The sequence below is a fragment of the Humulus lupulus genome, chromosome 3 (assembly GCF_963169125.1).
Source record: "Humulus lupulus chromosome 3, drHumLupu1.1, whole genome shotgun sequence".
NCBI classification, from domain to species: domain Eukaryota; kingdom Viridiplantae; phylum Streptophyta; class Magnoliopsida; order Rosales; family Cannabaceae; genus Humulus; species Humulus lupulus.
The window spans coordinates 243,030,935-243,043,282 of NC_084795.1; the positions used below are offsets into that span (position 1 = coordinate 243,030,935).

At 43.3% G+C, this 12,348-nt stretch overlaps 1 protein-coding gene across 1 annotated transcript; it reads left to right on the forward strand.

The window, feature by feature from the left end:
• Positions 1–8,134: 8,134 nt before the first annotated feature.
• On the forward strand, positions 8,135–9,238 carry LOC133825511 (uncharacterized). Its single transcript, XM_062258441.1, has one exon. It carries the CDS (start codon positions 8,135–8,137, stop codon positions 9,236–9,238), a length of 1,104 nt encoding a protein of 367 aa, XP_062114425.1.
• The last annotated feature ends 3,110 nt before the right edge of the window (positions 9,239–12,348 follow it).

The following is a 12,348-nucleotide window of genomic DNA, read 5'->3' on the forward strand; positions in this document are numbered from 1 at the left end:
CTGCACCAACTATATGCCCAATAAAAGTCACCTCTGGCAACCAAAACTCACATTTCTTAAACTTAGCATATAACTGGTGTTCCCTTAATCTCTGTAAAACCTATCGAAGATGCCGCTCTTGCTCTGCCTCTGAACTAGAGTACACCAAGATGTCATCGATGAAGACAATGACGAACTGATCCAAGAAGTCCTTGAACACCCTATTCATTAGATCCATGAAAGTTGCTGGGGCGTTGGTTAAACCAAAAGACATGACCAAGAACTCATAGTGCCCATACCGCATTCGGAAGGCCGTCTTCGGTATGTCCTCATCCTTGATCCTCAACTGGTGATAACCAGATCGAAGATCAATCTTTGAGAACACCGTCTTTCCCTGCAGCTGATCGAACAAGTCATCAATCCTTGGTAGATGATACTTATTCTTAATAGTCAACTTGTTCAATTCCCTGTAATCTATACACATCCTCAAAGTCCCCTCCTTCTTCTTAACAAACAAAATTGGAGCACCCCATGGAGAGTAACTAGGTCTAATGAATCCCAAATCCAGAAGTTCTTGCAGCTGTATCTTCAGTTCCTAAACTCTACTGGTGCCATCCTATATGGTGCTCTTGATATTGGCTCTATCCCTGGTGCTAACTCAATAACAAACTGAATCTCCCTACATGGTGGCAACCTTAGTAGCTCCTCAGGAAACACATCTAAAAACTCACAAACCACCCTGGTCTCACTCGGCCCCACTGGAAACATCTTGGTAGTGTCTAATACACTAGCCAGAAAGCCTATACATCCACCCTGTAACAAGTCTCTGGCTCTCAATGCAGATATCATGGGTATGCGGGGTCCATATACCGCACCCACAAAGACAAAAGGATCCTCGCCCTCAGGCTCAAAAGTCACCATCTTCTTCCTGCAGTCAATAGTAGCCCCATATTTGACCATCCAATCCATCCCTAAGATCATGTCAAAGTCCTCCATATCTAGCTCAATCAAGTCAACAGAAAGCTCCCTACTATCAACCATCACTGGCAGTGCCCTAATCCACCTCCTAGAAACTACCAGTTCCCCAGTAGGCAATAAAGTCTCAAACCCCACAGTCCGATACTGACTAGGTCTACACAGTCTATCAATCACTTTACTAGAAACAAAGGAATGTGTAGCACCAGAATCAATCAATACAGAAAAAGGAGAGCTAGCGCTAGAAAGCTGACCTATCACTACCGAGGGACTAGCCTCGGCCTCTGCCTGCGTCAAGGTGAACACTCGAGCTGGAGTCAAGCTGTCCACTTTCCTGCTTCTCCTTTCTTCACTGTTGGGCAATCCTTCTTGAAGTGCCCCACCGTGCCACACACATAACAAGCCTTGGCCCGACATTCATCCTGATGGCATCTTCTACACCTTAGGCACTCTGGATAACTCCTTCATGGTTCACCGCTGCCCAGACGGCCGCCTTGACCACCCCGACCCCTCCTATCAGGACCAATAGCGGTCAAAGTGTCAGGGGTCTTTCTTTGTAAATCATTGGGGCCTCCGCCCCTACCTGACCCAAAATAAGGAGGCACCACCCTGCGACCTTCGCGCTTCACTGCACTTTCCTTCCAAATTTTGTTCTCCGCTTCCTCAGCGGTAAAAGCCTTCTCAATGACCTAGGCATAACTTGTTCCTCTAGGTACCGTTGTAATCCTAACATCCCATGATATCATAGCATTAAGCCCCCTAATGAACCTGTCTTGCCTGGTTGCATCTGTAGGCACAAGGTCTGGTGCGAACTTTACGAGTTTGTCAAACTTCAGGGCATATTCTTTAACTGTCATGCTGCCCTGAACCAATCCTACGAACTCATTAACCTTTGCTGCCCTGATGGCAACATTATAGTACTTCTAAATGAACAAATCTTTAAATCCTTCCCAACTCAATGAAGTGACATCCCTGGTCTGTGAGGCCACTTCCCACCAGATGCGGGCATCCTCTCTCAACATATACGTGGCACAAGCCATTCTGTCATGTCCCTCTATCTTTATGAAATCCAGGATAGTAGTAATCATAGTCAGCCATTGCTCGACCTTCAATGGATCAGGTCCTCCTTCAAGGATTGGGGGTTGCTGCTTCCTGAACCGCTCATATAACGACTCCCACCTGTTCCCAACCTCCCTTGACTGTACAACTGGTGCCACTGTAGGTGGTACAATAGAGGCATCACTCCCTGATGGAGCCTGCTGTCGCAACAAGCGAATCTGTTCATCCTGACTCTGTAATCGCGCTTGCATATCTGCCATAAGTTGCTGCCAGTTCTCAGAGACTGGCGGAGGAATCTGACCCTGGTCATCACCCCCGGTCCCAAACCTAATGTCGGCTAGTCGTGTAGATTTTCTTGGACGGATAACTATCCAAGTCAATCTGCAATCAACAACTCGACTATCAGACCATGATGACAGGGTAAAAGCTTCTCCAAAATCCACCAAAGGAACATAATTAATCACAAACAATCAAAATATAGGCATTTATTCACATGCACCGACTGCTAATAAGCATGCCCCAACATTATCACACAACAGCTAAGATAAAAGCATTCACCCATACACGATATGCAGTTAATCATCCAAATATTCATTTACATGCACAGCGATGCTAATAAGCATGCCTTAATATTTTCATACATCAGTCAAGGGCCAGGCCCCATCAGTATCTCATGCTTCCTATTAATCCAATAAATAACAACATTCATAATTCATTCCAGACATACAAGCATATATGCACATATACACATTACCAAACCCTGAATCGAGCTTGTCTCTAGCAGCGAATGTACATGTCCAGCCAGTCTTCAGGAACCCTTAAACCTAGGACGCTCTGATACCAAGTTGTAACGCCCTGGATAGCCAAGACCGCTACATTGTGTATTTGTAAAGGTGCAGGACTTGCTAACCAAGCCAACCAGTTAAAAACGTGAATTCTAAAGTCATTAATGTGCTAGGGTTAAAAGGTTTTGGTCTCAAAAGATACTTTCCATATACTTAAACATTTACACATGGGATCCCAAAAGAAATAGCATTTAAAAGTCTGTTTACAAAATTTCCAATGTACAGACAACCACCAGCCTTTCTAAAGGCAAAACAAAAATTTATGGTTTTCCTGTCCCTGTCTCTCCCCAACCGTGGCGGCTGAGCAACTAATCATGTACATTCTGCTCTTAGAGCTCTCCAAATCAGGGCTGATCAAGCTTGCCCTTGCCTTTACCTGCACCACGAAGCACCCGTGAGCCAAGGCCCAACAAGAAAACATATCATATTATATAACAAGAAATAATAACATTTGGATAACCCTTTAAGCATGTTCATACACTTAACATACCACAATAATCACAAAGCATGAAGGTTCAACCAAAGATTCAGCTAATCATCACCCAACTATGCAACATAACAATCCACAAATCAATAATAACAAACAAATCTTATAATAATCAGGGTCGACACCTTAGGTCGCACCCTCTATTTACCCCACTGACTGCGGCCCGCTTAAACCAAGCTCAGTGCATAATAAGTTGTCCTCAGCTACCAGTGGCCGAGCCGCGCCCTATGCACTAGTGTAAACTTTGGCACTCTTAGGCCGTTGGTTTACTGTTTACATGGCGTAATACCATCCTTTACAAAGCATAAAAAATAGGGAACCCTTAGTCCCATTATAAATCCACAACCGGGTGCAGTTTCCTTACCTTTAATTCCCAAGTTTACTGATTACGAGTGATGCCTCTCGAGCACGATCCGCTTCCCGAGTCCTAGCTTAATTCCTAGTCACAATCAAGGTAGGGAGTACCATTAATAATCAAGTTAATATTTCCAAATGGAGTTCTAGCTTCCGGGACATCGAATTCCACCAAACACGGTGGTGGAATCAATCCCGAGCATCCTAGGTTAGGTTCCTGCTCTTAAAACCTCCAAAAGACCAAAAATACCCTTAAGGGTCGCAGCCCCTGAAACCCATGCTGCGGCCCACCCCTGAAACAGAGGCTAGGCCTCCCTGAAAACAGACACGCGCCGCGGCCCTGCCTTGTGGCGCCGCGACGCTTCCCCACTGCAGAGCCTCCTTGGCTCTTCCTTGCTTCGCAGGGCTGCAACACTCTAGAACAAAGTCGCGGCCCAGCCCTTCGTGCCCAGAAAATCCACCATTCCTAACATCCTAACCTTGCTCAAAATCACCCCAAAGCACCCTAATTCCATAACCCATTGATCACAAGACTTTTAACATGATTCTAGCAACGTAATCCAACAAAAACCTAGTTTAAAAACTCATTAAGATCCCATTTTGATTTCTGAAACCCAGCAACTCAAGAACTCTAAAACCAGTCATGCAAACTCAGAATTTAAACTCTAAATTACGAATTGAAGCTTACCTTCTTTGATGAACCACTTCCTTAACAATTTTTGAGCTAATGCCCAAGCTTTCCAACTTTAATTTAGTCCTTAAATTTCAAAACCACAACCACTCTTAGAACCCAGCCAAAACACAAAATTCTAATAATCAAGAGTGTAATTCATTCCTTACCTTAGTCCTGGTGAAGTTCCCTTAGCTAGAGCTAAGCTAATCCCTCAAAATTTTAGCTCAAATCACAAGATTTCCAGCTGAGTTTCTTAGATTCTAGTGGTTTTCCTTGAAAAAAGAAGAAGAAAGAAGGAGAGAGAGAGAGAAGAGAGTCGGTTCCTCTATTTCCACCAATTTATGAGGTTTTTACTTAGTCTATCCTTAGGTAATTAGGTTAATCCCGGGGCTCGGGGTATCGAAAATGTCCCTGGGGGAAAAATGGTAAATTTCCCCCAATATTTCTGCCTAAGCTTCCTAACCTCAAATATATCTCCAATTATTTATTTCCATAACCCGGTAGCCCAAATAATCATCTAATACCCAAAACACCCCTTGACTTGCCCCAAGTCAAGTATTAAGCCACGTTGTGACTTTCCCGCTAACTAGCTCCCTAGGATCGCCTCGAGTTGCACGCTGCAGATTTACCCACATAATAATGTGGTTCTCACAAATATAACATATAATCACATTTACATTCATATAACCATACAAGCATGCTTATCATATAATCACACATTAATCTAATAAACTCACACATAAACCAATTATGCCCTCCTGGCACACTAATCAAGGCCCTTAAGCCATATTAGTGATTTTGGGTCGTTACAATTAGTATCTCCAAGAGAAGGGTTAGAGTACCATTGGTAGAAGGTTGACAGTAGAATTGATTGAGCTCGTTGTATGAGGATTTCGATATGATCCTGAGTATGGATTAATTTGTTAAATAAGGGACAACAATGGATTGCAAGAGATGATGATGACTTCTAGATTTAAAAAGAAAGGACTCGGTTGCATCTAGGGGATACCTAGTTATTGTGGTAGGCACCACTTGGAATATACCTGTTGGACTAGAGGGAGACCGGATCGGCTAGAAGGGTTTCAGATGGGTGCGCAAAGGATTGTGGAGGTTGTTGTTACATTAAGGAATTGAGTATGCTACAAGATTAAGAAAGGGATAGAATCGGTATCAGGGAAATCAAGAAGAACGATATTATCTCAGCAGAAAGAATTAATTGTCTGGTTGAAGAGATATTTGATTTAAGGATTGATCAGATGGAGCATCTCATCATGGGACACGTCGACACCACTTGTTAAGAATGAAGGGTTCAATTCCCTGTTGCAAAATAGGACAATGTTCTCAGGAGTTGACCTTTGATTTGGATATTACCAGTTGAGGGTCAAGGAAAGAGACATTTTAGGAATTACTTCTTGCACCAAGTAGGATGTGATGGATTATCAGTGAAGGTTCTTAACTGTCTAATGCTCCAACGACATAGGTAAGTTTGACAAGCAGAAAGAGTACAAAAATGACATGGGCAAGCCATATTCAAATTGATTAGGGATGTGTTGGTCTACTCCCAATTAGAAGCAAAACAGGAATGACCACTTCATTGATAATACTAAAACTAATGAAGCAGGGTTATAGGTAAGGCTCCAGAAAGAGTAAGCTTCGATTTCTTCAAGGTTATTCAAGGTCACGTTATGGGAAGTGATGGGATCATGTATGAAGTAATTCAGTTAGAAGCCACAATGAAATTACTAAAGAAACACTTAAGGGGTGAGAGGTATGTAGTGGGAAAAATATGTGTACATGTTAAAAAACCCATGAAGCTAGTCAGCCTAGCCAACCTGACCCAACAAGCCATCCAATCAAGCTAGTAAGGCCAAGTCCAAACGTGTAAATGGACTCATACTTGCCAAATGAACCATTGGATTGATAGACAATACCCGGACCCAAATCCGGATACATTCAGTCAGCCAGAAAACTTTGAAATTGTCAGAGTATACGCAATCACTCCCATAAAATTTAGAAGGAATGAGTAAGAAAGGGTCAGACGAACCAGGGAGGCAAAAATGGAACAATAAAGGAAACGACTATACAGAGGAACCTGAGAGGCCATCTGGGAGGCAGTTGATAATCACTTTACTTTTTTCTACTCTTTTATTGAAATGAAGGCAACTCTCTCTCTCAGCGATCCAGTCAATCAAGTCAAATCAGTCCGTCTGATCTGACCTCATCGGACATGATCCAGTCGTTCAGTCTCACCGTCATCGCCACCGTCACTTTGACCATTCTACTAGTCATCCATCCATCCATCCATCCATCACTATTTCATTATTTACATCATAGTTTTATTACTTTCAATTAGAATTCGACGTGTCCCTTTGGCTGACACCCCACCGGTGCTCCCAATTGAACTCTCATCTCTCTCTTTGTTCTTGACAAGTTGTTGGTGCCCATCTAATCAATTGTAGGAAATCACTTCTACAATTTGGCGCCCACAGTGGGGCCCTAACAATCAGACAATCGACAAAGAAATCAAGGAGTTCACTTGAGAGCCATGTCAGACGTGACTGAGACATCCGATCTGTCCACCCAACTCGCTACTCTTACTGCCCAGATGAATAAAGAACGCAAGAAAATGAGGAGGCTCGAAGTTGAGAATGTTGACCTGCTCATGCGAATGGAGGTCATGTCCTCTCAAGCCACCGAGGTTCAGCCATCCCACTTCTGAGGTTTGATTAGCCTGATGCAACCTTTGGATGACCTCACCCCTATCTCTATCTCTAACAATGATGGACCGAGGTAGACAGTTCCATCATCCTCGGTAAGGAATTATCAAACTCCACCCACCATGTCTAACATACAGAATTCTATTGCCAATGCAGGTGAAAATATAACCATGGCTAAACATGGACATTCATCTGCACCCAGAACACAACAAATTCTAGGAGCCAGCCAGCCTCGGCAGCTGGACAGCAGAAAATTCCAAGAGCCAGTCAGCCAGCCACTGGACCCGGATAGCAGCAGGTTCCAGGTGTCAGTCAGCCTACCATTGGAGCTAGCTAGACCATCATTGGAGCTAGTCAGAATATACCTGAGCAACAGACAATTGGATTGAATCACCTAACCATGAGCAAGCAAGCCCGCCACACCAACATTAGCTCACTTCCAAACTAAAATCCTGAGCTGGCTCGTAAATTGGCCGAGATGGAAGCACTCATCTAGCAGATTCCTAGAATGCCAGCCTCTATTAAAAAGAGGGCAGCAAGCTGCTACGCTGACTCACCTTTCATCGATGATATAACCATGGTCAAAATGCCGAAAAAGTTCATCTTCCCCCACATGAAGATGTTTGATGGAACGTCTGATCTCGATGATCATATTGCTCAATACAGGCAGAGAATGTTAACCGTTGCCATCCCACGTGACATGAGGGAAGTATGCATGTGTAAGGGGTTTGGTTTTAGTCTAATTGGACCTGCCCTCCAGTGGTATACTAATTTACCTAATAATTTTATTTCTACTTTTGCACAATTGACTGAAACTTTTGTTGAGTAGTTTGCTAGTAGCAAGAAACTTGAAAAGTCTGTAGAAGACCTCTACATCATAGTTCAATAACGGGGTGAGCCCTTTTGAGATTACGTAGGCCGCTTCAACAAAGAGAAGGTGTCTATAACCCATTGTAATTAGGACACAGCCATCTCAGCTTTCTGCAAAGGACTCCGCTACGACTCAGACCTATACAAAGAACTTACCAAGTATCCTTGCAAGACGATGGAATACGTTCTCACCAAGGCCTGGGCACAAATCAAATGGGAGGAGGATGAAGATAAATATTATCACTCTTCTCCAATGAAAGACACTCAAAGAGACTCAAGGGTAGATAGACAACAGAGTGGCAGACGATCCGAGCCATACCCGTATCCTAGCAGATCAGAGAATAGAAGGAGGGAGTACAACCAATCGCTTGAGACACGTCTCCAAGATGGACCAAAGATACCAGAATACATTCTTTCAATCTCACTAGCTGAAGTCGTTGGCTTACTAAAAAGACTCGGAGACAAAGTAAAATGGCCGGAAAGGATGAGGACTCCATCTGACCAACGAGACAAAACAAAATGGTGTGAATTCCACAATGACCATGGTCACCGAACGGATGAGTTCATCGCCTTAAGGCTCGAAGTATCCAACCTATTAAGACATGGTCACCTGACTGACCTGCTCACAGACAAAGGCAAACAAACATTCCAACAGAAGGCAGACATGTCAGTCGTTCGAAGAGAAGTTACCCCACCGAGACCACCTACTCATGAATGGACAGTGAACGTAATAATTGGTGGCTCTGAGGTAAGTGGAGTCACCCATTCAGCAGCCAAAAGACATGCCAGGCAGACCAACTGGATCAAAGGAGAGTCCAGTGGGACAAAGAAGAATGCCATCAACCTACTAGCTCAAACCATTAGTTTCTCAACAACAGAGTCAAACAGACTCCTCAACCCGCATCACGATGCTCTTGTTATTGCACTTTACATTGCTAACTATCTTACTAAACGTATACTTATTGATAATGGTAGTTCAGCTAACATTTTGTTTTTAAGTGCTCTCAGGGAAATGGGGATAGATGAATCAAAGATCATAAAGAAGACTACAATCCTCATCGGTTTCAGTGGAGAGCAAAAGAACACACTAGGAGTCAATCTGTGCACAAGATTCCAGGTAGTAAACTCTCTGTATGCTTACAACATGATACTAGGTCAACCATGGATACATGAAATGGAGGCATTCCCTTCAACATACCACCAAGTTCTAAGGTTCCCAACTAAATGGGGGGTAAAAGAAATCAAAGGCCAGGAGAAAGACTCAAGAGCATGTTACTAGACTACCATGAAGGCCAAACCCGCTCAGTTATAGCAATTACAGCGAGCAGACTGATTGACTCCTAGATGAACCAACCAGACGTGGATGAGCTGGACAAAGTTCAGATACATCTGGACTTCCTAGACCGCAAAGTCCAAATCAGATCACCATTGAACCCTGGCATCAGAACTAAACTCATTGATTTTCTATCTGCCCATTATAATTGTTTTGCTTGGTCCCATGCAGACATGACTGGAATTGACCCCGAAATTATTGTCCATAAATTGTAGGTTGACCCAGACTACCCACCAAGGAAACAAAAAAGAAGAAAATTCACCCCTGAAAGGAACAAGGCCATCAACGAAGAAGTTTAGAAGCTCATTGATAATGGGTTCGTGAGGGAGGTGCATTATCCCGACTGGTTGGCCAACGTAGTCATTGTGAAGAAGAAGAATGGCAAATGGCGAGTCTGCGTTGACTTCACAGACCTCAACAAGGCATGTCCTAAGGACTCATTCCCATTACCACACATAGACATGCTGGTAGACGCCACAGTCGGTCATGAACTCCTAAGCTTCATGGACGCATACTCAGGATACAACCAAATCCTGATGCATCCAGGTGACGAGGAAAAGACAACCTTCATGACCAACTTGGGCATATTCTGCTACAAGGTCATTTCATTCGAAATGAAGTACGCAGGAGCGACTTATCAGAGATTAGTCAACAAGATGTTTGTCGACTTGCTGGGGATGACAGTGGAAGTCTACATTGACGACATGCTCGTCAAATCCCTCATTGCAAAGGACCATATCAGTCATTTAAAACAATCTTTTGACATTCTTAGGAAATATAACATGAAACTTAATCCAACTAAATGTTCTTTTGGTGTGACTGTAGGAAAGTTCCTTGGATACCTAGTAACTCAAAGGGGAATTGAGACTAACCCAGCACAGATAGAGTCAATCCAAAGGATTTCTTCCCCAATGTGCATAAAAGAAGTACAGAAGTTAACTGGACGCATCGCAACACTCAACCGATTCATCTCAAAGTCATCAGAACGATGTCACCTCTTCTTTAACACATTAAGGAAATCCAAGACCTTCAAATGGACGACAGAATGCGAAGAAGCACTAACCGGGTTGAAGCAGTACTTAACTAGTCTGCCTCTATTATCTAAACCAAAAGATCACGAGTTGTTATTCGTCTATTTGGCTGTATCCGAAACAAAATTATGCGCAGTTCTAATCAAAGAGGATGAAGGTAAACAACTCCCAGTTTATTATGTAAGTAAATCCTTACTTGATGCAGAAACTCGATACAGCTAACTTTGGCACTAACTCTCGTCCATGCAGCAAGAAAGCTACGCCCATACTTTCAGTGCCACCCGATAATAGTACTGACTATGTTCCCTCTCAAGACCATTTTACACAAACCAGAGTTGTCAGGCAGACTAACCAAATGGGAAATCAAACTCAGCGAGTATGAAATATCATATAGACCATGAACCTCATTGAAGTCCAGGCATTAGCTAATTTCATTGTCGATTTTACACCTAACAATCACATGCAGGCAGAAAAAGAACTCTACTGCCTAACTTAGGGATAGTCAGTGGCATTTGGAAACTCCACACAGATGGATCAAGTAACGTAAGAGGAAGCGGACTCGGACTTGTTCTGACCTCCCCTCAGGAAGAATCAATCAAGCAATCAGTTAGATGCGGGTTTAAAGCTACAAACAATGAAGCAGAATATGAAGCAATGATTGCTAGACTCGAACTGGCCAAAGCAATTGGAGTCAGACGGATCAATGTGTTCAGAGACTCACAACTGGTAGTCAACTAGATGCAAGGAAGTTACCAGGCTCGAGATGATAAAATGACAGCATACCTCAATAAAGCCGAGGAGCTTCAATTGGGCTTTGACGAGTTCACCATCAGCCAAGTGCCAAGAGGAGAAAATAGTCATGTGGACGCTCTAGCCAACCTCGGGTCATCCATCCAGACAACCAACCATAAGGAAATTCCAATAGTTTATCTCTAGTGGCTAGCCATCTGGAAGAGGGAAGGAGAGCTGGTTAGTGACATCTCAACTGATCAAACATGGATGACTCTAATACTATAATACTTGGAAAGAGACACACTACCTGAAGACAAGAATGAGGCACGACGAATCAAAGCTCAGTCAGCCCACTTCACCATCATACAAGGTAAACTCTATAAATAGTCATTCTCTAGTCCTTATCTAATATGTGTTAACCCTTTAGAGGCAAAATACATATTGGCTAAGTTACATGAAGGAGAGTGCGGAAACCATTCCGGAGGGCGAAGCTTGGCACACCGAGCCCTAACCCAAGGGTATACTGGCCAACCATGAGAGCTGACTCCTCCAACTATGCAAGACGTTGTGATAAGTGCCAGAGGTTTGCTCAAGTGACTCATCAGCCTCCAGAACGCTTGGTGGCAATCACTTCCCTATGGCCCTTCATGAAATGGGGAATGGACATAGTTGGCAAGTTACCAACTGCACCGGGACAAAAGGTCTATATGCTCGCAGTAACAGACTACTTCAGTAAATGGATCAAGGCAGAATCCTACCATCATGTTAGAGACAAAGAGGTAAAAAACTTCATCTGGAAAAACGTAATATGCCGATTCGGTGTACCCAAGGAGATCGTAACAAACAACGGGTCTCACTTCATTAGCTCTGACTTCCAAGACTTCTGTAAATTTTGGAATATCAAGCTTAGCTTCTCAACACCAAGGTACTCCTAAGCAAACAGACAAGCAGAGTCATCCAACAAGATTATCATAAATACTATTAAGAAGCGCCTTGAAAAAGCAAAGGGTAAATAGGTAGATGAACTGTCGGGAGTCCTATGGTCCTATCGAACCACAGCAAGAACTTCAACAAGAGAGACACCATTTTCTCTAGCCTACAGAATGGAAGCAATCATCCCGACCGAAATCGAAGTTCCAATAGCTACATACGAATTGACAACCGACACAAAAAATTGGGAGAACATGTGCCATGAACTATACACCATCGACGACAAAAGAGAAAAAACACTCTTAAGAGTCTCAACCTACCAGCGAAGTATAGCCAGACATTACAACAAAAACATCCGCACTC